Source organism: Lepidochelys kempii, chromosome 5 (genome assembly GCF_965140265.1).
Source record: "Lepidochelys kempii isolate rLepKem1 chromosome 5, rLepKem1.hap2, whole genome shotgun sequence".
NCBI classification, from domain to species: Eukaryota; Metazoa; Chordata; order Testudines; family Cheloniidae; genus Lepidochelys; species Lepidochelys kempii.
The window spans coordinates 25,746,943-25,774,524 of record NC_133260.1 but is presented as its reverse complement, the minus strand read 5'-3'; the positions used below and the strand labels follow the sequence as shown (position 1 = coordinate 25,774,524).

General features: G+C 42.1%; 1 protein-coding gene across 6 annotated transcripts in view; it reads left to right on the top strand.

Moving 5' to 3' along the window:
• The window catches only part of NADK2 (NAD kinase 2, mitochondrial), a 63,709-nt gene that overhangs the window by 21,997 nt on the left and 14,130 nt on the right, over positions 1-27,582 (top strand). For 5 of the 6 annotated variants that reach the window (XM_073343757.1, XM_073343761.1, XM_073343762.1 and 2 more), the window contains 6 exons: positions 872-953; positions 14,127-14,210; positions 17,668-17,804; positions 19,081-19,159; positions 25,484-25,627; positions 27,499-27,554. In XM_073343757.1, the coding sequence (XP_073199858.1) occupies positions 872-953; positions 14,127-14,210; positions 17,668-17,804; positions 19,081-19,159; positions 25,484-25,627; positions 27,499-27,554 (582 nt within the window). The remainder of the gene's footprint in view (positions 1-871; positions 954-14,126; positions 14,211-17,667; positions 17,805-19,080; positions 19,160-25,483; positions 25,628-27,498; positions 27,555-27,582) is intronic. The other variant, XM_073343758.1, reaches the window with a different exon arrangement.

Genomic DNA, 27,582 nt, shown 5'->3' with positions numbered 1-27,582 from the left:
ATGTATTTTCAAATGAGAGCTTAAAATTTAAAGAAGTTGATGGTACTTACTTGGAAAAGATTCCTACTTGACTGAGTAGTTGATTTTTAAAGCCCTGTTATTAGGGAAACATCTATGTCCTTTGTTGGATAATAAACAACTGGAAGTCGTAATTTAAAAAAGAGAACATCACGTACAGTTGAGGCAGAACTAAAACCCAAATGCTATTTCTGAAGTGCATGATGGATGTTAAGAGTTGTATTACAGATGTACCTTATTCCCTTCTTGTATTGGTTGTAGTTCTGATAAAAAAATAATTAACAGCCCCTTTTTCTTAGAAAAGGTAGCCAAAGAAGTTTGGCTTTTCTTAAAATTTCAGTTTTTGTTAATGTATAAAAACCTCCAGATGCTAATCTAAGATTTGCCAATGCAAAATGTGTTGTCCAAGCCTCAGATAAGTGGTGCTTTCATTGCTGCTCCATTGTGCTGCTTATAAATCTTTTGGATTTTCACTGCAATTCTGAATTCATTTAATATCTTGGTAGTATCCAACATTTAATTTGAAGGTCAGACAAATGTTTTCAGTGCAGAATAACAATTCACTGTTTTATTTTTGTGCAACCTATTTAACCTACTGTCTAGCAACATTACAAATGTGATTGCAATGTTAATGTCTATATACGACACTGAATGCATCCGATGAAGTGAGCTGTAGCTCACAAAAACTTATGCTCAAATAAATTTGTTAGTCTCTAAGGTGCCACAAGTACTCCTTTTCTTTTTGTGGATACAGACTAACACGGTTGCTACTCTAAAACCTGTCAGTTTAGTTTGGAATACTTAAATTCTTAAGTAAAAATAATCAGCTGTTCTTCATGCTGTTTTTCTTTAGGTGATGGCACAATGTTGCTGGCAGCTAGTAAAGTCTTCGACAGATTTAAACCAGTTATTGGAGTAAATACTGATCCAGAAAGGTAAGAACAGTCTCTCTACTTAACGTAAACCACAGTACTGTACATACTACATAGAGTACAATTATTACTCTGTGTGCAATTTTAGTTATCAGATTAAACTGTTGCCATTATTAAGGTGAACAGTATTATCAAGCAGAAATGTTTTCACTTATATCTATAGTCAGTAGCTCTTTCCATCCATGTTCATGTGAGCCTAGCATCATTTGAATCCCATGCTGGCTCCAAAGCAAAAAGCAAGCATACACTTGATGAATGGAGATTAACTACTATTGTTTCAAGGTGAGAATATTTCTTGTTTCCTGAAAGTCTCTTGACTGCTGTTGGGCTTTTCCTAGGCTAGAGTTGTTGGTCTTCTTGTAATGTGAGTTAATTGACAGGTGACTCAAGCTAATAGAATTGTACATGATCTAAATACTCCACAAATGCTTTTCCAGGATACACGCATTTGTTCCCAGCTATGGGACCAGGAACAAATATTTGCAATCATGTAAACTCAAGTTAATTGTGTCAATTAACTACTCCTAGGGGGATTCTGTGTTTAAAAAAAAAAAAAAATTAAAAATTCTGTGCACAATATTTTAAAATTCTGCCTATTTTATTTGTCCAAATAACACCATATGGTCACACCATTTTCAATTATTTTGGTAATTTATTTCAAAATACCTGTCAGTGGGTATGTCAGTAGCAAAAAAGATTCAGGAATTTTTTTTGACAAATAGATTCCTTACTAGGCATATTAATACAGAACCTTAAGTAATAACTCATTTAAACTACAATAAAGAAATGTATGTCCTGCACCCCTCAGAAACATTGCAAAGGCTTCTGGGGGTCAGAGGTAACAGAGGAGCTGAGGGAGAAGCAAATAATTCCTGGGAAGGAGCCTGAGAGTGAACCTGGAGGGTTGTTGGGTGACAGTAGGAGCAGTACGGAACAGGGTTTGTTTTTTTTTTGGGGGGGGGCAGGGTGGAGAGGAGTTGTTAGAGTTGGGGAGCCTCCCTCATGCAGAGACTGATCCCTAGCCTCTCCCATTCAGTAAAGCACATCTGCCTCTGTCCCTCTGTGTCCCTGCACCCCCACTCAGCCACCCCTCCTCCTTGTCTCTGTGTGTCCCTGCACCCCCACTCAGCCACTCCTCCACCCCTGTCTTCATGTGGCCCTGCATCCCCCTCCTACTCAGCCCCTGGCTCAATGCTGTCATCCCACTAGCTCCTGTGACCCCCTCCAGCAGCCCCCTCAGTCTGCCCCCCCCATATCCTGTGCGGGGGGCAGGGTGCTGTGAGGAAAGCAGCTTCTCCTCCTCCTTCTCCAAAGCTGTCTGCTCTGGTCCTGAGCCAGCTGCCCTCTCTTCTGGAACCACAGCAGCCCCTCGTGGGTGAAAGGTGTAATTGCAGCGCGTCTCCAGTAGAATGTATTTTCTGCAGGCAGGGGAGAATCTTCAGGGGGACATGAATTCTGCACTTGCACAGTAATGCAGAATTCCACCAGGAGTAAATTAACAGCAGGACAAAATCAAAATCTCTAGTCTAGACAAGGCCATATGGAGTTAGTTGAAGACCAAGATCTTCAAAAATAGGAGTCTTAAGTTAGGCATTCAAATCTGTGTTTAGACACTTGTCTGATTTTTTTTTTTTTTTTTTTTTTTTTTCAAAAATGGCAAGCACCCAACAGCTCCTGTTGAAAATCAGGCAGGTGCTTAAACATGGTTTTCCTTAGAGTGACTGTGCACATCTGCATTCCACTGAAGATGTGTGCATCCAGTGTACTCAAGTTGGAGACTTTTGTCAGCAGTACAACTAGGTCGACCGTGTGCCTCAGTTCTCCTCCTGCTCTCAGGTGAGGGTATAAATGGGATGTGTCTGCCACCTACCTCTCAGTTCCTTCTCATGCCTGTGATGAGAGGTGGAGCCCCTGTAGCATTTGCTTCAGTTAGCCAGTGTCTCTAAAACTTTTAGTATATAGTTAGCAGTGGTTAGTAGTATAGTTAGTTAGAAAGTTTCAGTTTTTAGTAGCTAGCCTGGATGATTTTGGTGTAGAAAAAATTCCCAGGTTTTAAGCTGTATGCCACATGCAGGGCTGTCATCCTTGTCACAGGTAGGCGGAATTGCTGCTTGATTTGTCTTGGGGAGGGCCATGTGAGGGACAGATGCTCTATTGTATCTCCTTCCCCACCATAACTGAAAAATAGAGGGCTCCCCTCATGAAAGAGGTGATGTGTCCGCATTAGAATTGAGCTCTGGTTGTGCGGCCGGGGACTCAGAATCAGACAGAAATGACCCTCCAGCTCCTTCTGATTCAAAATGCAAGTCTAGTGACAAATGTCATGCTTCATCTTTCCTGTCAGCTTCCTCGAAACAATGCAGGCATTCTGATGCTGATGAGCTTGAAGTCTTGGACTTCCCCAGAAAATTTCTGGGAAGGCCTCTAATACCAGTTTGAGATACACTCGTCCTGTCTGAGGCTGCACTTCTGACTTGGCACCTTCAGGGCTGTTGAGGCCCCGTATCTTTATCTGTGCTGGATTCTTAGTCCTCCTTTCACCCATTTCAGTCTGTCTTGGCTCCATCAGCACCATCCGCTTCACTGACATGCTTACCTGAGGTGCCTTCCACTGTGTAGGCCGTCTTGTCTTCTCGGAGTGTGTGTGGGGGTCCTCCTTTGTTTTCCATACTAGACTCTCCTCTGGTGCAACCAGTGTCAGCTCCCTCATGCACCTGGCACCCTTGGCTCCATCTGTTAGTCATCTCTCCGACCAATTAGGCTGGCACCAATCATTTTGTCTGCATTCCCTCCACCCTAACCCTTGCTTCCTTCGGACCTTAATGTGTCTCCTATACTTGGGTCATGTAGAACATCAAGGGGAACTGCTCCTCCATACTCTGAGGATGTTTGTTTTTTCTTCCAACTCTGAAAGAGGAGCCTGTCTAATCCTCAAGGTTGTTTAGGTTATCTTACAGGTCTTGTTCTACTACAAGACCTCAGGGTCAGCACTGGTCTTCCTATAAGGAAATCCTAGCATGGGGTCTCCCACTGTGGATGGCTTAACTCGTGCAGAATCTTCCAGGACTTACTGGTCCAAGAGACTGTAGACGTCCATCACAGTCACACTCTAGGAGGAAGTCTCCTACTTCCTAACTGAGGAAAATTTCTGCTCGGTATCCTGCTACTATCCTTCAATCCACTGAACTGGACCTGTGGAGAAGGAATTAACAGAGGAGCCCTTAGATCTTCCTCCCCATGTTTTTCCATCTTCACCAGATAAGGCAATCACTTCAGAGTCCTGCCCTCCCGCGATTTCTTCCTGGAGGAATTCAAGTCTTTTGGGACCTCATGAAGAAGGTGGCCTCCTCTTTAGGGATGCAGGCAGAACTTGTGCAAGAGAATCCACATACTTTCCTAGATGTTTTACAGTCTCCTGCACCAGGAAGAGTTGTCCCATCACTGAAGTCTTACTACAGCTGGTGAAAACTCTCTAGCAGACTCTGGCCTTTATACCTCCTTTGGCAAAGCAAGTGAACAGATGATACAAAGTCCCTCCTGATTTTGACTGTTTCTTTATTCATCCAGTTGATGATTTTTTGGTGATCGCAGCTGCTAATGACTATTCCAGTCAATCTCACCCAATCACTCCCAAGGATAAGGAATTTAAGAAGCTGGAGTTATACATCCAAAAGGTTTATTGCACCATCACTCTTCAAATGAGCCTCACTAACTCTCGGGCTCTTTTGTCAAAATATTATTTTAATAATTACTTTGCAATTTCCAAATTTGCTGACAGGTTGCCAGAGGAATATAAAGAACAGTTTCTAGCTCTGATTTCTGAGGAGCGTATTATAGTTTGTACATCCCTTCAGGCAGCCATGCCACTGATACAGCTTTGTGTTCTGTAGCCACTGCAGTCATCATGCAGCATGCTTCCTGGCTGTGGCCTTCGGGCATTCCAGGGGAGCTTCAGAACACAATAGGGGACTTACCTTTGCAGGGTTCTGAACTCTTTTCTGCTGAATCAGATGACGCTGTATGCACACTGAAGGACTCTTGCATAATACTTTGTTCGTTAAGAGTTTATACTCTGGTTACAAAGAGGAAACAGTTTAGGCCCCAGTCTTACTCCAAACCCTATTTCCAACAGAAGTCACAATATGCCTCTAAGAGAAAGTCAAGATCTCTTTGATGTCTCCAACCATTTTCATCGGAAGGAGGCCCTTCTTACCAGACAGTTTCATCCTCCAAGCAGTCATTTTGACTTCTTGCTCAAGGACAACACACCAGCTATATTTGCTCCCTTTTGGATCATGCTTACCCTTCTTTCACTGTGCTTGGGAAAGCATCATATCAGAAAAGTGGGTGCTCAGTACAGTGAAGGAGGAATATATTATCCAATTTACCTGAGCCCCACCTCCCTCCATGTCTCCGTCTCTTCCCCACGCCCCATCCCTTTTCAGGGACACTTCTCACGAGACTGTATTACTTCAAGAACTACAATCTCTTCTAGAATTGGGAGTGATAGAAGTTCCTCACCAACACAGAGGAAAAGGCTTCTATTCCTGGTATATGTGCACAGTCACTTAAAGGAGAAAAAAACATTTGCCTATATAGTAACTGTTCTTCAAGATCTGTTGAGCACATATACATTCCATGACCCTCTCACATACTTTGGACATTACATACAGTGGTGTGAAGGAACAGAGAGGGGGGTGGCAGCCATATCCCTTTTATGCCCTCGCCTGATAGGACTAGTTGTCCAGTGGTACTGCTGGCAAAAGTCTCCAACTCAAGTGCATTGGGCACACTTATACCTGTAGGGGAATGTATTTGTGCACAATGCATCTCGAAGAACAACAGTTACTCTGCAGGTATGTAACAGTTTTATTTAGGATTTTAATTTGTCTCCTAATTTTGAAAATCTTGGTCTCTGTCTCGTAAATCATATAGAGTAATCTGGAGTATAAATTTGCATCTCTCTGCCACCAATGAACTGTGATTAAACCCGTCTTATGAATGAATGTTGGGTGTGTTACGAATTACACCTGGTAGGACACGCACACCAATGCTGCGAATTACACCTGGTAGGTCACGCACAGTTCGAATCTAGGCTGAGGCACAGAAACAAAGTCCACAACTGCAGAGTTCCCAAAAAACACTAAGTTTATTACGCTCGAGCGTGGTGCCCCCCTGCTAGCCGGGGGGGACCCTGAATACAGATTATACAAAGGTTATATATTTTTTAGCAAAGCATGTTGCCCTCGTGCATCGGAAACCTTAGCCAATAAACAAACCCTTGTCTTATCTACCACCTATCCCTGCTTGGTGCATTCCTCGTGCTATACCAGTATGTTAATTACACAGCATGGTCCTAAAGCCATGCATCAGTAACTTTTATTATCAGAATGGGAGGCCTCACATCAAGGCCAAGAGACAGGGAGTTAGACTGACAAAAACCAGATACTGGGAGTCAACGCAGGCTGGAGACGAGGAGGATTTTCACAGGGATTCAGTATCTAAGGATCACTCCTCCTGGTGTATGATGTGCTGGCATTTAAACAATGGTGGGCCCCAAACCAAAATGGACTCACATGTGCTAACTTTTCCTTAACAGGTGCATGAATTTGCCCACCTCCCTCCCCATGTGGACCTTTTCCCTTGAAAAAAGAAAAGAGGGGATGGAGACATATTTTAGATCTAATACTTTTAAGCAACTTTGTGAAAGCACAGAAGTTTGGGGTGCCTCTTGTAGGAATAAGAAAAGGAGTACTTGTGGCACCTTAGAGACAAATTTATTTGAGCATAAGCTTTTGTGAGCTACAGCTCACTTCATCGGATGCATTCTATCATTGGGTCCAGGGGATTGGTTTTCAGACCTTGATCTTCAGGATGCATATTTTCACATTGCAATTCACTCCTCTCACAAGAGATGCCTTTGCTTTCTGGTCAGGCAGGACCACTTCCAATATAGGTACTCCTATTCAGATTTTTCTCTGCTCTGAAAGTATTCTCAAAGGTTCTGGCAGTGGGCACTGCCTGTCTTAGTTGAAAGGCAATGATAATTTTACCATACCTTGATGACTGGCTATCAAGGACCAGTCTTACAAAGTTTGTTTTTCTGTAAAGATAGCCTTAGCCTTTTTCCTCAGGCTTGGTCTCCAGTTCATCAACAAAAAGTCCATGCTGACTTAGGGGCATCCTTAGATGCAGTATCAGCAAGATTTTACATCCCCACAGAAAGATTCATGACTATCATACCTCGTTGCAAAGATTCAGATAAGCCAGCAAACTTTGGCAAGAAACTGTCTCCAACTCTTGGGACATATGGGAGCTTGTACAATTGTAACACATTATGCAAGGTTACACCTTTGCTGCTTCCAGGGGTGGCTCAGAACAGTTTATTCATGGAACAGAGTCTGGATAGGTTGATATTAGTCCGTCATCAAGTATGAGACTTCCTCACTTGATGGAAGGACCCTCATAACATCTGTGTGGGTGTTCCCTTTATCCAACAATTACCATAACGACAGATGCATCTCTGTTGGGAGGAGGGCGCACCTAGGGACACATACCATTCAGGGAAGATGGTCTATTCAAAAAGTGCATTTGTACATCAACCTTTTGGAGCTGAGGGCAGCTAGGAATGCCTGTATTCACTTTCTTCCAGTTATCAGAAATAAATCTATCAAGATCATGACAGACAACATAGCTTGCATGTTTTACATCAATCCACAAGGGAGAGTGAGATCCTCTTCTCTTTGTGCAGAAGCAATAAAGCTCTGGAACTGGTGTATAGTCAGTCACATCCTCATTATGGCGACGTGTCTTCCAGACCTACAAAACAGCAAAGTAGATGCTCTCAGCAGACTCTTTTCCTAAGATTACAAGTGAGAGTTGGATTCTTGACCTCTGTCACATCTTTCTGGCCTTGGTGTTTCCAGAGTTGAGCCTTTTTGCCACTGCCACCAACAGGAAGTTGAGATAGTATTGTTCAAGAGGGGGGCTTGGCCTTCATTCATTGGGAAAATCTTTTCTCATTCCATGGATGAGGAGCCTTCTGTATGCATTTCGCCCAATGCTTCTAATATTAAAAGTGATGAACAAGATCAAGCAAGACAAGGTCATACTAATAGTTCCAATGTGCCCAAGACCATTCTGGTATCCTTACCTCGTTCACCTGGCTGTTTGTTGGGTAGTAAGTCTTCCGACCATTCCTCATCTCCTCTTTCAAGATGCTGGTCAGACCTTCCACCCCAATTTAGGAATTCTTCAGGGCTTGGCTACTCCATGGTTTGTAGAAATAGAAACTTCCTGTTCCACAGAGGTACAACAGGTGTTAAACAGTAGGAAAGGATCCATGTGAAATATTTAGCTCCAAAAGTGGAAGAGATTGAACCATTGGTGTGACCAGCATTGCCTTTCCTCCATTCATTCTTCCCTCTTGGCTTTTCTTGACTGCTTTCTGAAATTGAAAGTCAGGATTATCTGTGAGTTTTATCAGAGTCCACTTGGTGGGAATGACTGTTGTAGCCCAGTTGAGGGATTTTCTGTTTTCACTCATCCCATGACATTGAGGTTTATCAAGAGATTGAAGAACTATTTCCCTCAGATTAAAGAATCCATTCCTGTATGGGATCTAAACTTGGTACTTTAGGTGTCCTATAAGACCTCCCTTTGAACCAATGGCTCCCTGTTACTTCCTTAACCTTTCCATGAAGATAGTCGCCAAAAAGGCCATCACCTCTACCTAAAGAGTCATGGAATAGGGGGTCTAATAGTGTGCTCCCCCCACTCCATTTACAGTATTTTTCAAGTATGAGGTTTTGTTACGTCCACATCTTAAATTCTTTCTTAAGGTGTTCTCTGAATTTCACATCAGCCTGGTCATCATTCTCCTAGTCTTCTTTTTTCTGAAACCGCATCAGACCAGGGAGGACATTGCAAGGGTGTTAGCCTTCTGTCTGGACAGAACCAAGCTGTTTTGGAAATCTCCCATCCTGTTCATATCAATTGTTGACAGAGCCAAAGGGACCACGGTTTCCACTGAGAGACTCACCAGTTGGATTTCTGTATGCATTATTTCTTGTTATGAATCTGCTGATATACAGTCTCCTCCTACCATGTATAGCCCATTCCACAAAATATCTATCTTTCTCTTTCTCTCTCTCTCTCTGTCATTACTCAAACATGTTCCTATTGTGGAGATTTTCAAGGCTGCAACTTGGACTTTGATACACACCATCGCCAATTATTACATGGTGGTCCATTCTTCTAGATCAGATACTACCCTTGGAAATCCGGTCTTGTCTTCGATCTTGAACTCAGCTCCAAAGCTCCTACCCCTGGCTGAGGGTACTGCTCGGTAGTCACATGAAGTTAAGCACCCAAAGGGGCAGTACTCGAAGGAGAGATTTACTTCATTCAATAACTGGAGTTCTTAAAGATGTGTCCCTATGGTTGCTCCACCACCTGTGCTGCCTCCCATCTATTTTGGAGTTTCCTCTAGGGACTTTGCAATGGAGAAGGAACTGAGGGTGGTTCGCCTGCACAGCCCTATATCACCTCAGTGCTGGCAATGAGGATGTGTACAGCAAGCACATGCACGGGCCAATGGGCACTGCTACTGAAAATCTCCAATCAAATGTATGGATGCATGCACATCTGAAGTGAAGCACCTAGAGGAGAACACCTCTCAAAGAACTCCAGTTACTGCACAAGGTGAGTTAACCTCTTCTTCTGTGGTCTGTTTAGAAGTGTGCATATGCCAGATGGTGAAACTGATGAGGTTCATACCTGCTATAGTGTACAGACAGCACTGGAGATCTGTTCAGCTCCCAGAAAGAAAGAAGGGGTTGAAAAACTTTGGTCTGCTATCAACAGGCTTCCCAAAAGTACCTGACCTATTAGTATGTGTTAGGGGTAGCCAACCGGCGGCTCTGGAGCTGCATGTGGTTCTTCAGAAGATAATATGCGGCTCCTGTTAGGAGCCAACTCTGGGGGGGGGGAATGGTGGGTGTTCAGCAGCCCTATCAGCCCTTCAGTGCCTCCTGTCTGCTGGCAGCCGCCCCCCCCACCCCCCATCAGTGCCTTCTGCTCCCTCCCCATGCCTTCTGCCCTCCACGATCAGCTGTTTCGCAGCATTGAAGAGGCTCTGGGGGGGGAGGAGCGAGGATGCAGTGTCCATCCCCCAGCGCCACCTCCTTCCTCTATGCCTCCTGCCCGCTGTGATCAGCTGTTTTGCGGCTAACAGGAGGCTCTGGGAAGGGGAGGAAAGAGGACACGGCTCACCTGGGGAAGGGGGTGGAATGGGACAGAGGTGGGGCAGGGGCAGGAAGAGGTGGGGTCGGGGTAGGGACTTGGTGAAAGGAGTGGAGTGGGAGGCGGGGTTTGGGGCAGAGCCCATGCCTGTGTCTCCTTGAATAAAGCACACAGTGACTAGCTGGTGTGGAAATTTTTAATGAAAATTTTTCTTACGCCATCTAACAATGGAAGGCAAGTGCAAATGGAAAATAAAGTACACAGATGAAAATTGAGGCTTCCAACAGGAGTGGGAGAATAAGTACTTTTTTGGTGAACGTACTGGTAAGACCGTGTGTCATCTTTGCCAGACGTGTGTATCTCAGTTCAAATCTTCAAACTTGCAGCGTCATTTTGCTTCTAGCCATGCATGTGTGGATCAAGAATTCCCACAAGGTTCTGAACCCTGCACTTTAAAACTGAAAACTTGGAAAAAGCAAACACGTGTAGAAGCCCAGTTCTTCACCAGATTTGCCAGCTGATCGCAGACTATAACGTTAGCCTCCTATTATGTGGCTGTCAAATAGCCCATGCAAAAAAGCCCTACTCTGAAGGCGAGTTTATAAAACCATGCCTTACTGATACGATTTCAATCCTGTCACCAGAGAATGAGAATCTAAGGAAGGAAATTCCTGGCCTACAGCTTTCATGCCACATAATAGAAAGCAGAATCTCCAACTTGAATAGTGACATCAAATCACAACTGCACTTGCAACTTCAGCAGTGTGAGTATTTGAGCATCACTTTGGATGAGTCATGTGATGTACAGGATAAACCTCAATTATCAGTATTTTCCCGGACTGCGTCTGATGACTCTGTAAGGGAAAAACTCCTTGATATCGTGCCACTAAAGGATAGAACTCGTGGATGAGATCTAAAGGAGGCATTGATGATGATAGTTGCGAAACACCACTTCCCTTTACAGAAGCTCACTGCCATTGCAACGGATGGGGCTCTGCCCATATGGGGATCTGTGAATGTATTAGTATGACGAGAGCTTTCCTGAACTTTAGACATTTCACTGTAATATTCTTCGGGAGCAATGGTATCTAAAAATCTCAAATTTGATCACATCATGAAACCTGTCTTGCACATTGTGAATTTCATTTGCTCAAATGCACTCAATCACAGACTATTTCAAACTCTAATTGAAGAACTGGATGAAGACAACTTCCTTGCCGATTTGCCATTTCACTGCGCAGTTCGATGGCTCTCGAGAGGTAAAGTTGTTTCTTGTTTTTTCAAGCTCCTGGAACCAGTCATATTGTTTATGGAGGAGAAGCACAGAATACACCCTGAGCTTACAGAAACTGGGTGTGTTCTAGATTTGGCATTTCTTGCAGACATGCTGCTGCATTTGGATAAGCTAAATGTAGATTTACAAGGAAAATTCCAGTTGCTGTCTGATCTAGTGCAAAGCGTATTTGTGTTCATGAACAAACTGCAGTTGTTTCACAGACAAATGGTTGAGGGAGCGCTGACGCACTTTTTCCCTCAATGTAACAACTTCAAGCCAGATCAAAAGAGGATGCAGCCGAACCCCTAAAACGGAGCGCAACTAGGTATGCGAGCATGATTAAAGATCTTAAGGACACTTTTGAGGAAAGATTCCAAGATTTGCAGCGGAAAAGATCTCAGATCAGATTTCTGATTGACCCTTTTAGTACTGAAGCAGATTGTTTGGAGCCCCCTTTAGTCACTGATGAAGAAACATCCCGGAAGGAAATAATAAAACTTTTGGAAGATGGCAGATGGAAATCTGCTCAGAAGACAGAGGGGACCCTTAATTTCTGGAAATCTGTACCAAAGGATAAATACCCCAACATGAGAGATGCAGCCCTAAAATTAGTCTTGATGTTTGCCTCGACCTATCTTTGTGAGTCTGTTTTCTCAACATTCAAACATGTGAAATACAAACACTGATCCATTTTGACAGACAGCCACTTAAGAGAACTGCTGTGTGTGCGCACAGGTGAACACAAACCAAACTTCAAGGGAATTGTTGAAAGCAGTGATTGCCAGAAGTCCCACTAAGTAAAAAGTTAAGACAAATTGTTATTGTTAACGATACATTATAAATGCATAATAAGTATACCTTATCAAATTATATGATTGTGCATATATATAGATATCTATACGCACACGTACGTACGTTCCTCCTCTGCCTCGGTGGGTCCTGCGCTTATTGGCGGATTGCCTTAGAGATTCACGGCAGCCCTCAGTTTGGCCACTCTTGCTAGTGGCTCAAACCTGCTGTCCACTCAGCTAACCTCATCACTGGCCAGCATGAGGGAAATGGAGAACAATCTCTGCAATCTCTGTGTCCCACCTAGTGGGTCGGGGACAGGGCAGATCCCTTTCCAATTTAGATCTTCCCTTCTGGTGTTTCTCCCAGACCAGGTTAAACTCCTCCTGTGTCCGATCAGGGGATGGGGGGGTACCCGGGCCCACCCTCTACACCGGGTTCCAGCCCAGGGCCCTGTGGATAGCAGCTTTCCACAATGTTCCCTGTATCAGCTGCGTGACAGCTACAACTCTCTGGGCTACTTCCCCATCGCCTCCCCCCAGCACCTTCTTTATCCTCACTGCAGGATCTTCCTCCTGAAGCCTGATCACTCTTGAACTCTTCACTCCTCCAGCAGCACACCTTCTCACTTCCTGCTCCTGGTGCACCACCCTACTAACTGATGGGAGGTCCTTTTTAAACCAGGTGTCCTGATTAGCCTGCCTGCCATAATTAATCTAGAAAGTTCTTAATTAGCTCCAGGTGTCTTGATTAGCTTGCCTGTCTTAACTGGTTCTGGCAGGTTCCTGATTGCTTTAGGGCAGCCCCTGCTCTGGTCACTCAGGGAACAGAAAACTGTTCACCCAGTGGCCTGTATATTTGCCTTCTACCAGACTCCAGTATCCCACTGGTCTGGGTCTGTCTCACAATATATAATCATTACATATTACTGTGGCGCTTCAGCAGTGTACATTGGTAAATTCTGGTTCTTTCTCAGGCTCGGGTTGGGCACCCCTGTTATATATGTACTCATGTGGCCCCCTGTCAGCATATTATCAGAATGCCTCACAAACAGTTTAATCTCAACAACCCCTATGAGTAGGGAAACAGTCTCTCCATTTACAGAAACACAGATCAAGTGACTTGCCCATGGTCATAGTATGCTTGTGTAAGTAAATCCTTTTCCTCATTTCACATAAAATATTTGGTAGCCTAAGGCATTCTGCTCTTTTGCACACTCTTAGTCAGAGCTGCCATGGCAGAAAACAAAAACAAAACAAATACTTTTCATATGCCAGTTCAGATTGAGGGCAGAGAAATACTGCTTAGCTGTCAGTTTTTAAAAAACATGTTTGAATATAGTACTGGTGAAAAGTGGTTCGACAGCCTTCGAGACTGAAGTCTGGTAGCCCCAGAGCAGGTACATATCAGGCAGTGCAAGTTTGCCCACACTTCTTCCATTGTGCCTCAGTCCTGTTCTTCAGGGATAATTGCGTAGGTCTGTTTCTCTGCTGTGTAATTGTTTGCTTCTTTGCAAGAATTGCCAGCAGGATTGCCTAGGTGTACTAGTTGTGATTTTGAATGTATACAACTTGTTTGTTGAGATGAGTCATATTCTGTTTTCACATAGGCTACCAAATAGCCATCTGATAGCAGTAACTGCCAGTAGCATCCTTGTCTGGATTTGACTCATCTACCTACAGGTGAAGGGCTCTATAACCCATTGCCATGGAATAATGCCGAACTTCCTAGTGAGAGAGATTACAACTGCTTTTAGGAAATGAAAATCTAACTTTGCTTTAATGTAGCTAGCAGAGCACTCCCAAAAGGGTCCTATTCTCACTGCTTTGACTGCCAGCTCAGTTGTTCTGTCTTCTTTTCACTTTTAGATCTGAGGGCCATTTGTGTTTGCCTGTACGATATACACACTCCTTTCCAGAAGCATTACAGAAGTTTTATCGTGGTGAGTTCAGGTAGGATTCTATCATCTTTGTTTTTACAAAATATATTTCCGAAGGAAAGCATGTGTAATGATGGCAGTTGTACAAATAAGAGAATAAAATTTAATAAAATAAATGCATTAAATCGTGAACTGAATTTTGAGGCTTAACATCTTGAAGGATGACCATGAGCCGTGGTGAAGACATTGAACTGGGGTTCGGGAGACCTAGGTTCAGTTTCGAACTCTACCAGAAACTTATGATGTGCCCTTGGGCAAATCACTTAAACTCCCTATCTTGGTTCCCCATTTGTAAAATAATACTTCCGTCACAGGATTGTTGTGAAAATAAATTCATTAATGCTCGTGAGGCACTCAGTGCAACTATAGGGCCATATTCGTATCTAGAGGGATAGAAAGGTAACTAATTCCAACATTATACAAATTGCATAGTTAATCAAAGCTAATGTGAGGGTCTTGCAATTGTTAATAGAGTGGCTTAGGCACAAAGTAAAATGGGGGAAGCATTTTAGTGCTAATGCTAGCTTGTTAGCTATAGCTACTAGACACTTGTACAAGAACTGATGAGCAGGTAACTAAAACTAAGCATGATCTTATTGCAGTTTACATTAGAGGGCAAGCTCTAACTGTGGAATGAACAATGCTATGAAACAGGATAAGAATTGTTCCCTTGTACATACCAAATTTGAGGCAGAAAAGGGACAAAAGGGACAAAATATTTGTGGAATTTTAATATACCCTAAAACATAATTTGTATGTTAATGTTTTTGCTCAAAAAGAAAAGTAGTACTTGTGGCACCTTAGAGGTGCCACAAAGTACCCCTTTTCTTTTTGTGAATACAGACTAACACGGCTGTTACTCTGAAACCTGAGTTTTTGCTCAAGAAATTTTACTAGTTATGAAAATAAATCTCATAGTTGCGATGTATTATTGTAATGTATTGTAATTGTATCTAGGAGGGCTAGACATAGAGCCTTTTGTACTAGGAACTTTACATGTTAATATTTGGTGCATTTTATTTACTGTCATAGACAAATTCAGTTTGTAGTTGGATTATAACGTAAACTAGATCTATGGCATGGCAGAGTTGACATGTAGCATCGTGACTGAAACAAACTAATATGGTCAGTTTATCAAGACTAGGTATGAATAACTAGATGATTCGATCTGCATGGGTAAATGGAGTATCACTTCAACACTGGTAATTCCATTCGTACTCTGACCTGGTCTGTAGTGAGGAAGCTTTCTAAACTTTGCACCATTTTAAGTGGTTCAGTTCTACTGGTGTTAATATTGGAGTCCTGGTGTGGATGGCCTTCATGCTGCTGCAACAATTGATCAGACCTGGTCACAGCAATGTTTAGATGACCTGGTGTTAAAAAGTTATTGCAGCTTGTAGACTTGTATGCTAGTGCTCTGGAATTGATGTTAACTCTGGAAATAAACCTATTGTGATGAGGCTTTAGCCTCTCCACAGGTAAGATTCCAGCTTGGCTTTTGTTATAAGCCCAATTTTGCCCTCTCCTGCAATCTAAAATCCTCCAAGTTGTTATACTAGATCTTGTCTAAGAGAGAACTTTTCTATCAATTCTGAAGGAAATGGTACAAGAGATTCTTGAATTGTCACTCTAAAAATACAAGTGATTGCTGGAGTCCAATATCGCATTTAATATCTAAAAAGCTATTTTGGCTCACCTCAGGAGGTGGCTTACATTTATTTTTTTAATTTTCTTTGTCTGAATCCTGTACCTGTTGGACCCATGGTAACTTAGACACATATCTTTACAAGTGGAATAGTGCCAGTAAGACTCCCGATCTGTCCTCCTCCCCCCCACACCTAGTCTGTCTCCTTACCCAGCCAGTCCAATACCCCACCCACTCGTTTAATCTCCTTGCCCAACTAGTCCCAGCCTCCACTTCCCACATCCCTTGGCTCCTAGTTCTAGTTTCTCTTCTCCAGTGCCAGTCTCACCAGACTTCATGTCTCAATCAACTCCTTTTCCTCACCCCTGATCTGGCTTCTGTCCTGTCTGCATTCGAATCAGGTGTCATGTTGCCTGGATGTCACGGGGGAAGAGTGCGGGGATGGACGACACAGAAGAGAGGCTCCCTGCTCTCCCTTCCAGTGTATGGCCCTGGTCCAGAGCTGCCCTTAAAGACAGGGAAAGTCTGGCTTCGTCTTTGTAGCCGTGGGTTGGAGGGAGCATGTTCAATCTGATCAGAGCTAGGAGCTGTGAGAGGTTCAAGCACATTCAGTGAGGATGAAATCTTTGGGGATTTTAGGTGTTAAAGTATAACAAGTCTCCACTGATCATGTGTGACTTGCAGTTTTTCAGAAGCTTATAACTTGGCCAAATTTACATGGATTTTCATGGGGGACAGCAGAAGGCACATCCATGACAGAAAAGGATACCACGTGACAAATTCAGCATTCCTTCTCCAAAACATGGGGGTATTAGAACCGCTCAAAGAAAAGGTCACTAGAATTTTTTAATGTGGGCAAAACGTATTTTCCCCTAATCTCTCGCACAGAAACCTCTGAACAATTTTGGCTGGAAATTTCTCCCAAAATTCTACCGGAGGCAGACACCTGGCACGTAAAATTTCAGTCAGATGATTAGTTTATAAAGCAGGGTCTTGTAATGGGAAGTGTGGGGCAACCTTAATAGTTTGGTGCCACCAGCCCCACCTACAGCACATAGTTCAGTGGGATGGTATAAAGGTTCCATGAGCGCATTCACTTATGTGCTGTCGTGTATTTTTTCATGTCTGGGTCCTTTATTGTTTTATTTTGTTCCTCAAACAAGTTGAGCAGTCTTGTTTGAGGAACAAAATAAAACAATAAAGGATTTTATTTCAATCTGTAGTCTCTTTTTTTAAGCCTATCCTTAGAGCCTTCTGAGTGAGGGATGTTGTGATTTGATAAGCAAACTGTTTGCTGCTAAATTGCCGTACCTAATTCTCATCACCACCAAGTGGGTGGCACTGTGTTTCAATTATCTGTTTGTAACTGCTGCAAATATTCAGGCTTTCTGCTCAAAACTGGAGAAGAAACTGCTGTAGTTTCTTCCAGGTAAAATAGGAAAGAGTGAGGAGGAATTATTTCTTTTCTACTCTGGGGAATAGACAGAATGTTGCAGCAATTTGGGGGGGAAAAAAGGGAAGGACATGTAAGTAGCGTTCTTCTTTGAGTGCTGGTCCCTATCTGTATTCCACTGTGGGTATGCCCAGACATAGAGAATTTGTCAATCAGCATTTAACAAAACAGAAATGGATGTGAAATACATGTTTGTATCAGTTCTGTAATGAATTTGAATTATAATTGATAGATTTGGTGGTTGAAATTGGTAAGCTTTTTAAACTGACTTATGAATTTGGACGTCTCCTGCCTTTTTAAAAAAAAATTGCTCTATCTGATGAATGGTTTGACTGCTCCAACACTGGTACCAGTCTCTTTTCCTTTTCTAAGGTGGCAGTGGCGGCAACGAATTCGGATGTATCTTGAAGGAACTGGTATTAACCCTACCCCTGTAGATTTGCATGAACAGCAGTTAAGCCAGGAGCAGCACAGCAGGGCCCTCGTTAATGGAAGATTTCATGATCAAAGTAGGTTGAAGCTGATACTAATGAATGTAATCAACAAAACTTAGCAGTGATCACTTGAATGGTCAGTTGTGTAATAAAATAACTCAAATACTTTCCTGATGAACTCTTTCTAAATGGACAACCTATTCTAAATTCTCAATTACTGAGGGACAGTCTTCACTCATTGATATATTTTGCTTTCCGCCACCAACTCTCTGAATAACATTTTTCATGAGTAGTGTACCCAAAGACTTGTATTCTAAATATCTAAACTGTATTCTTAAATTCATTCACCTAAATTTGGGTTATTACTGATTATGCACTATATGCATCTTATAACTTTAAAAACAAACCTTGTATTTGTGGATAATCTAAGCACTGTACCCAGATGTACAAACACTCTTTTCTCAACCTGTATATTATATAATTTTAACATTAGCTTTAATAATTTTTTGGGGGAATGTAGTTATTATAGGCTTGTAAAATTGTCATAAATGTAGCAGCACAAGCTCATGGAGATGGGGTTTGGTCCGTTAGATCAGGACCCAAACTTGGAGCAGGGACTCTGTCTTGAGTGTTGAAATATGTCTACCTGTCACTATGTACGTGTGACCTTCTAAAATTGTTCATATATATTCGTTGACTGTCTATCTTAAAAATTTCATCACTGGTCTCTGGAAACTTGGCTAGATGGACCACTGCTACATTCCAGTATAGCTCTACCTGTTCATAGATTCTAAGGCCAGAAGGGACCACTGTGATCATCTAGTCTGACCTCCTGCATGATACAGTCCATAGAATTTCCCTGAAATATTTCAAGTTTGAAATAGAGCATATCTTTTAGGAAAATATCCGTTCTTGATTTAAAAATTGCCAGTGATAGAGAATTCATCACAACCCTAGGTAAGTTGTTCTAGTGGTTAATTACCCTAACTATGAAGAGAAGAATTCAGTTTGCCTGGTCATCCACTTGTCTTTTGACATGACACAGTCAAAACTTACTTTTTTCATTCTCAGATTCATATGTCCAAACTGGCTTTTCTCAGCTTTCCTGGAAGAAGTCTGTCTGAGTAGAGACCAAGCCTGAAAAGTCTGTCAGAAAAATGAACTCTTCAGAAAAACTATGAACAACTGAATAGATATTAAGAGTGCATAAGTTCACATTCTTAATTATAATCAGTTACTGCTTTTTTTAATGGATTGAGAAAATTTTGAGAATTCTGTTTTTAGAAATGTAATTTAAAACTCACCCCACTAATTCATGTTTTAGTAACTGTCATTTGCCCAATACCTGCAGAATCTGAAGTTTCTGGACCACATCTTTTGCCAGTGAGAGCACTAAATGAAGTCTTCATTGGAGAGTCTCTCTCATCCAGGTACACTTAACTTCTGCATTGTTAAACATTGAGGTGTGACACAGTCTGAATTTGTTTTCATTTAAATATCAATTTTATGAAAATTCAGCAGGTAATCTTTGTGTTTGTTGCCATATTTCTTTTCAGCCTATGAATATTAGACTTTCATCGGTTACAAAAATAGATATTTGCTAAGATGTGGGAGAACAGTTGAGTGACATACCTCTATTCCTGATCGTTGTCCTACCTCTCTAGCCAATCCTTCAGATCTGTTCTTCCTCTCCTTGTGCCTGTGGGGTCCCACAGGGCCTTGTCCTGGATTCTCATGTTGCTTTATACCCTTCCTTTTGGTGGTTTCATGTTCTCACCTGCCTTCAATTGCCATTTTTATGATGACTTGATCTACCTGTCCATTCCTAACTTACTGAGATATGAGACTGGATAGAGATCTGTCCAACATCTCCTCCTAGATGTCTTGTCATAACGTTAACATGGTCAAAACCAAACTTCTGATCTTTATTTCCACAATCTCCATCACTAGCAACATTACCATTCTCCCTGTCATTCAAACGTTTGTGTCCTAGGAGAATATCTGAATTTTCACTCCCTTCCCCTACAAAACCAATCAGTATCCAAAGCTTGGTGCTGCTTGCTCCAAGATATCTAATTACTTTTTGTCCCTAGGTTTAAAATTCTTGTTTCAGGCCTTTATCTCCCATTTCTGTTCTTCGAGTGCTTGCACATGTCCATTCCACTGTAGGTGTGTGCTTGCCTTGTGCACCATTATCAGATAATTTTTTTTCTCTCAACTGTACCTGTCGGGGCGACTCGAGCGCCCTCTGCCACCTCACACCACTGCATGCTGGTATAAGAGATTGGAGCTGCCCTGACTCCCCTCAGTTCCTTCTTACCACCAGTGACAGTTACCAGAACGATCGTAGACTAGTTATCGTAAATGCTTTCCTCGCTCCTTTGTACAGATATACCCTCTTGTTGTTAGGAATTAGTTAAGTTAGTTTTAGCTGTTTTTACTGATAGGTCTTTTGGACTAAGTTTTTTTTTTCATTTTTCGGTACCAGGTTGGGTGCCAGAATGATGCTTTGCTCACCGGGGATTGTCCTGCTGCACTTGCGCTAAACCCCTGTCAGTCAGTTACCCACACCTGGCCTGTTTAGAGTGTTTGGGAGAATCCCCTATCAGTGAAAAATGTCACACCTTTAAGGGATTTAAGCTCTGCTCAAGAACAGAGTGGAGAGGCTCAAGTGTCTACTCATGGAGGCAGCGCTTCAGCCCAGATCAGACTCATTACACAGGGAGAGTGCCCCAAGCTTGTCGGCCTCGGTGTAGCGTGCACCAGAGATGTCTGTGGCTCCACAGTCCCACTCATTGGTACTGAAGAAAAGAATTAGACCTTCCTCAGACTCAGTACTGTGTTCTGTTGTTTTGGTTCCTAAGCCTAGTAAAGGCAGAGACTCTAAGAAATATGCTGTGAAGAGTCTTTTGCAGGAGCAACCTTCAGCTTTAAAGAAGGGATTGCTACTTCCAGAGCCTGTGCTAGCTCCATTGGGGGCATCCCCTGAAAGGTGTCTGAGACAGAGCCATCAGCCACTTCTGCTCCCAAGCTCTCTGGAGGTGTATTCAGCCACGAGAAACTTACTTAGCCTCTCAATACCAGTATCCCCGGCAATGCAAAAGATTCACAAAGATCTCTTTGAGCTAGAATGTGTTTTAATTAAAACTATCTTTAGATAGGTTTTTTTCCTCTAAGCATTTTATCAAAAAGATCCCATTTAAATAAAAAAAAAAATAAATCATTGATTTTTATCCACCCTGGTGACCGTTGCCAGGGTGGCTCTGCCAACTAAGAAAGCCATTATGAAGTTAGTCAAGGTGCTATGGCAGATGCTGTCCTCCTTACCTCCTGTAGCAAAGCGAGCTGAAAGGAGGTACTATGTCCCCTTTAAGGGATATGAATATTTGTATTCCTCCCCTCCCCTTGGTTCCTTGGTGGTGACAGTTGCTAATGAGTGAGAGGGGTAAGGTCACCAAGCATTGATGCTGAAGGGCAAAGAAGTGAATAGGCTGGACTTGTATGGACACAAGCTTTATTCTGCAGGGAGTGTACAACTCAGGATTGCAAACCAACAGGCACTCCTGAGCTGCTATGACTTCACCCTCTGGGAGAACGTTATAAAATTTAAAGACAAACTGCCAAAGGACTATAAGTAAGAGTTTGCAGTAATGGTAGATGAGGGCAATCTGATTTCCAGAATTGTTCTCCAGGACAGTTTGGATGGTGCAGATGTGACAGCTTGAATCATGGCATCAGCTATTACCATGAGAAGATGTTAATGGTTACAGTCTTCTGGTCTCCCTCTGGAAGTCCAGCAGACCATTCAGGACCTCCTTTTCGAAGGTCCCTCTTTGTTTTCATATAAGATGGATGATAGGCTTCATAGCCTAAAAGGTTCCAGGGCAACACTAAAATCTCTTGGGATCGCTATTGTTACAAGAGAGGAAACAGTTCCATCCTCAGCAACCATATAGACATCATGATCTTCTCCCCAGTCTCAAGATCCACTGAGGAGAAAGGGCAGGAGTTAGAGGAAGTGTCTTCCACTGCCCTCCACTCCTTCTTTGAGTAGTGTCCCTATGGGTGCTCCACTTTAGGTGTCTCTTTGCCCCTGCACCTCTAATCTGAGATTTTTGGTAGCAGTGTCCCATTGAGCCCACGCATGTGCTCTCCCTTCCTTGTGGTCTGCCTCAAGGCACTTTAGCACTGCAGGGGTGAACCCCCCTCACTTCCTTCTCTACCACCTTTGGCCTCTGACTGAACTAGCAGTTGTCCCTTCCTTATCTGTGTCATTAGCATAAGTAGTGTTTGTTTTGTTACCTTTGTTCTCCCTAAAAGTACTCAAGCTAGTGTTTTTGTTTTGTTTTGGTTTTATTTTATTTTATTCCTTTTGGTTTAAAAAGGAAAAGAACTTCTTTGCTTCCCTGTGGGGGGGGGGGGCATCCAGCCCTCCCTCCCCCCAGGCATCTAGTAGACTCCTAATTATTTCTTTTTCAGTTTAAAAAAAAAAAGTAAAGACAGTGTTCTTCTGCATATTCCTCCCTGCTAGAGGATGACAACCCCCTGCCCAGGGGCTTGCCTGCTCTTTCTGCTCCAAGCCCTGCCTCTCCTGCCAGGAGTCAGTTCCTGTAATGGCCAGACACTCACTGTGCTTGGGAGACCCTCACAGAAGTGCTTTATCTGCCACACTTAAAACTGCAGCGTCACAGGAGCTGGGAGCTGAAGTAAAAATTCCTCCATATAGAGAAAACACTTCAGTCTGCCGGGGACTCCGGTGGGTGTTGACCCTGGGTCATCCCCGGAGCCTTCACTTCAAAAGGGGTCCAGTGGTGGGGGGAGAGAGAGAGAAGAAGCCACCAGCAGACTCCCCCTGGAAAGGCTCTTCCGAGCAACTGGCCAGCCAGAGGGGTGTTCTCTAGTGCGGCCATGCCATCTCCGTAGCACAATACCAGCAGAGGAACCTCCTGCTGTGAGCTCAGCTGCCCCATGATTGGCACCGAAGCTCTGGAAGTTGAAACCTCAGAAGGGGCTTCCTGCTGTGAGCTCTGCTCTCGACACCAACAAGGGGCTTCTGTAAGCTCTGTGTTGCTCTGAGTTCTACTCTGGGCAACTACTGCACCAAGAGGGCACAGTTACTATACTATCTCTAAAAGAGTGACACAGAAAAGCCCTGCTGTCAGCTCTGCTTCAGCACAAAGACACCAGAGGCTTCCACCATCATGCTCTGAGGCTACAGTACAGTCCCCTAGGGAGAGGGGGACTGTAACACATCTTGAAGAACAACAGTTATAGAAATGTAGGTAACTGTTTTTTATTATAATCTTTTGCTCTATCTTTCCTGACACCTAGGTTTGACCCTCTTCAGACTAGAAAATCCAGCTGATAGGATCCTCTTTCTTACTCATACATTTGACATTGTTCCCTCCTCTTAGAATTCCTATCTCCCCCTCATCCCTGTATCCGTTTTAAACTTCTTGTCCTTGCCTGGCATAAGTTTGCCTCTCTCTATGTGCCCTCATTTATTTGCATTGCCCTATCCTTTGCATGCTACCATGCTAACCTCAACATGCTCTTTGTTCACTTCTCCCACACTGCTTCCTAGGCATGAATATCCTTTCTGAGCAAGTCCACAGGGCTGTTGCTTTTTCCACATTCAAATCCTTCCTGGAGACCTACCTGTGATACCCAATCAACTGATCATGGCAGTGTTGTGGGATGGGCAGTTAAAACATTATCATAAATCATGATCTGATCAGTTACCACGTGGTCACTTTACTTCTATCTGTAATTTTTTACCTTTAGAGTGTAACGTCTTGTGTTTGTACGGTGCCTAGGACATTGGTACTGCTGAAAACAGTATAAATATTTCATGAGTGCTTCCTCTTCCATCTGAACCGCAACCACAGACTGGCTGTAGGAACTTGATTCAAAGCGTGAAATGTTTTGCATTCTATAATTTTGAAACCTACTTCCACATGAGATTCTAAAAAAGTTTCCTCATCACAGTCTCTGTATAATCTTGATAGATATAGGCACACACAGACGCATCCCAATACTTTTCAGGCACCTTTTTAAAAAATAGTACTTTTGCTCATTGACTATACATTACGTAGAAAACACTCTTTGGTTCCGTTGTATTCCACAAACACAGTTGCACATGGTCTCCCTTTAGGAACATCTCCTGGATCAAAGATTCTTATAGCAAAGATAGTGTGACTAGGATTGACTATTTTCTGTACATTATATTGTAATCCTATTAGTAGTAATACTGGTATTTATGCAGTGCTTGGAAGATCATTTAGAGATTATGCCTAGATGCCGCAGGGATGGTTGCTTTACAAATACCAAGAAAGACAAATATACAAGTGCTTATTTAATCTTTTGTCGCAGTAACAGTGGAAAGAACCTACTAGGAAAGGCTTTAAAGTTCCCTACAAGAGCTTACTCAGCAGGTCAGTAAAGAAAATGAGTAATGACATTGGAATAATTGTCTATTCTAAACTTGCTTTGAGGTGCTTGTCACGTCTTTGACAAGTTAGTCCACTTTATCTGTGCTCCATTTCTTAATAACTTGGTTTCAATTTCCTCCATCTTTCTATGTTGAGTTCTTTAAAAATGTGCTCATCCAAAGCTCTGGGTTCATGTACAAAAATGAAGCCAGTTAGGACCAATTTTCAAGGTATAGTCTTCCTAGCCTATCTAGGTAAGAGCTTTCGTCATCCACACAGCTTACTTTCTAATAAGAGCTTTTGAAGTGTGACTCAAATGTTACTATGATTGTGTGCTGCTGACATACTCTGTTTATCAGGAAGCTAGATTGCATGATCTAGATTGGATTTTATAAACTAACTCTCATATTTCAGCAGCTCTAGCCAGGGAAGTTTGAGACTTAAAGAAAAATGCCACTCTCAGTGTAGCTTAGCAGATGTACCATAATGCATTGCACAGAAAAATGATTACTTTCCAAGACAGTCATGTAACAAGACTACTACTTTACTACATTTATAGTTTAGAAGGAATTTGTATAGAGCAGAAACAAAGCTTGGTGATTTTACTTAAGTCAAAGCTCTTTGAAGAATCCAACTGTATTTATAACTTGCTATTGAAGTGATCACAAATTCAGTTTGAAGCTTTGCTCTTACTTACTGGCATTAGAATTTTTTTGTTCATTGGAATTTCCTACCAATTTGAGTTTTCTGATGTAATCTGGTAACATGAGACCAAATGACGGTATTAGCATAGTTTATGCAGTAGTTCAAGAACTGTACAAGTAGAGATAGTTGCATATGTAATTTCATTTCTGAAAGCACAGAAATCCCAGCTGTACACAAGGTTGTGACCAGTATATAAACTATAAAGAATTTCTCACTTGCACAGAATGCAATATGAATGGTATCAACAGTTGAAGAATCTGCTTAGAAAAGCTCATGTTGAAATATGGAAAATACTAGTATCTTCAAAACATGTCATAAGCTATTTTGTAGTAGAAACACAATGTTTAAATTTAACATTTATGTTGATTGGACAACTTTGAAAGGTTACCAAAATAGTTTAACTTTGTGATTTCCTGCAGGTAACACAATGCAAATTATTTTTTATGCTAGAAAAGTAGTTTACTTAATAAAACTGTCATGAGACGACAAAGCAATACTTACCTCCATATCAAAAGTTACTGTACAAAACTCTATTGTGAAATTGTCAGCCATATATGAAACCGGTCCTTCTAGATTTATACATGCCTGATATAGGGCTATGTGTTCTGTCTTATTCAGGGTGAACTATAAGTCCTGCAAACCCAGTTTTAAATTCTCGCTTCATAGGGCCTCCTACTATGAGGTATCAGTTGATGATGGTCCATGGGAAAAGCAGAAGAGTTCAGGGCTCAATGTATGCACTGGAACAGGATCAAAAGCCTGGTAAGTTAGTTTCACAATTTTAATATTAAAGTACTAAATGTTTCTCATCTGAAACAAATTTTGAATGACTTAAAGTTTGTAAAACTGTGTTTTCTGATATGCTCATTTTCTTTAGCTTGTAACGCATCGGGTCAATTATTTTGAGCAATATATGTTACCATAAACAAGTTTCTATCTGATGAATAACTAATGCATAATTTAAAAGAAAAATTGTTGACCAATATGTGCTCAGTTTTTCTGCCTATCGTGGCTCTCGTGGCTGGGAAAGGCAGACAGACAACCACATGATGTAAAGGGAAAGTCTTGGAGGATCTGGAGAGTGAAAACTACATTGGGGACACAGGTTGTAGTCAGGAGAATGTGAGGGGGAAGCCACCTGGAGGTGAGAGTTGGCCTAGGGGGGATGGGAAAGAGCCAGCCTCTGTTGGATTTGCAGAGTCCACCAAATTTCATGTCACTCATTGCAGTGTAGCCCGTGTGTTTTTATATTAAATTGTTGTTTCACAGTGGCCAGACATTTTTTCAGTTTACATTGTGCTGTAGACTATTGTATTGGAAAATACATAATTTCAGGTGGTAGTTGTTGAGGATGAGCATGGAGGGCTTGGCAGCCAGGCAGGGCGAGCCGCTACAGTGTTTGGCAGCTGGGAATGTACATTAGGCAGATGATTCTGGATGGGTGATGGCAGATGGATAGCAATAAAATAGTTGTCACTTAAAGACAACTCAATTTCAAAGTTAAAAATCCAGTGAGATGAATGGGGCAGGTCACATGGATGCTTCCTGCACACAAGAAGACAACACTGCACTATTCCTATTTTCATGATTATCTTCACAATCTCAAGTGTTAGAAACATCAACTTTTAAAATGAATCTGGAGCATAAGATGGCAAGGGTTGAAGTTTATAGCAGATTCTGTGGCTTTTGTTCCAGTAGTGCCCAAATCCTAACTGGGCTTTTTTCTTCCTTTGGTTCAACAGCTAAAAAGAATGAGAACTTGAATCTTCCTTTGAGCAGGAATTTAATACAGGATCAAGGCCTTGTGCTACTGTACTGTGTAAAAACATAGTAAAAGACAGAGCCTTCTAATCTAATTTAATATAAAACATAATGGGCCTGATTTTCATTTACACAAAGACTCTTTTACTTTGGTATAAAAGGGCCTTAAAGCATAAATATATATTTGTTTCAGTGGTGGAAAGCCTGCCTCAATGAGAATCCAGCCCACTGGGTCTTCTATTAAATTGGAAGACCTAATGGTCCTGATTCTAATTTACGCTCAGGCACCTTTACATTACTCAAGCATAAATATATTCCATTTTGAGTCCCTTTTACACTTCCAAAGTAATGGAAAGAAGTCTTTTGTATATGACAATCGGGTTCAATTAGGGTTGCCAGTTTTGGCTGGACATATTCCTGGAGGTTTCATCACAACGGTCTTTAATTAAAGATTAATCTTTCGTTCCTGGAGATTCTAGGACAATCCTGGAGGGTTGGCAACCCTACGTCCAATAAGTAGGTGGAAGAATGAGGGTAAGAGGGATATGCACATAGACTAACTGTGCTCAATTTGCAGGTTTTGAGCTGATTTTTCTTTTAGATATAAAGAAAACAATTGCCAGCTATTGCTTGGTGGATCTAAGGATGGCGACAGAGGCAGAATTAAGTTTATATAACTTTATTTATGTCTTTCCAAAATGTAGATGATTTTTAATCCAACAGTTGTGTTAAGGCATTTTCTGAAATGGTTATCATCTTTACTAAACTTTGATTACAAACATTTTTTCTGCTCGATAATTTTGAAATCTTTGTGGAAGAGATTTTGTCAGCTCGTGTTACTCACCAAACACTATCTTTACTTCCGTGTTTAGGTCCTATAATATTAACAAGGTGGCTACCCAGGCTGTTGAAGAGATCCTTAAGATTGGTGAGTTGACAGCACGCACAGCATTACA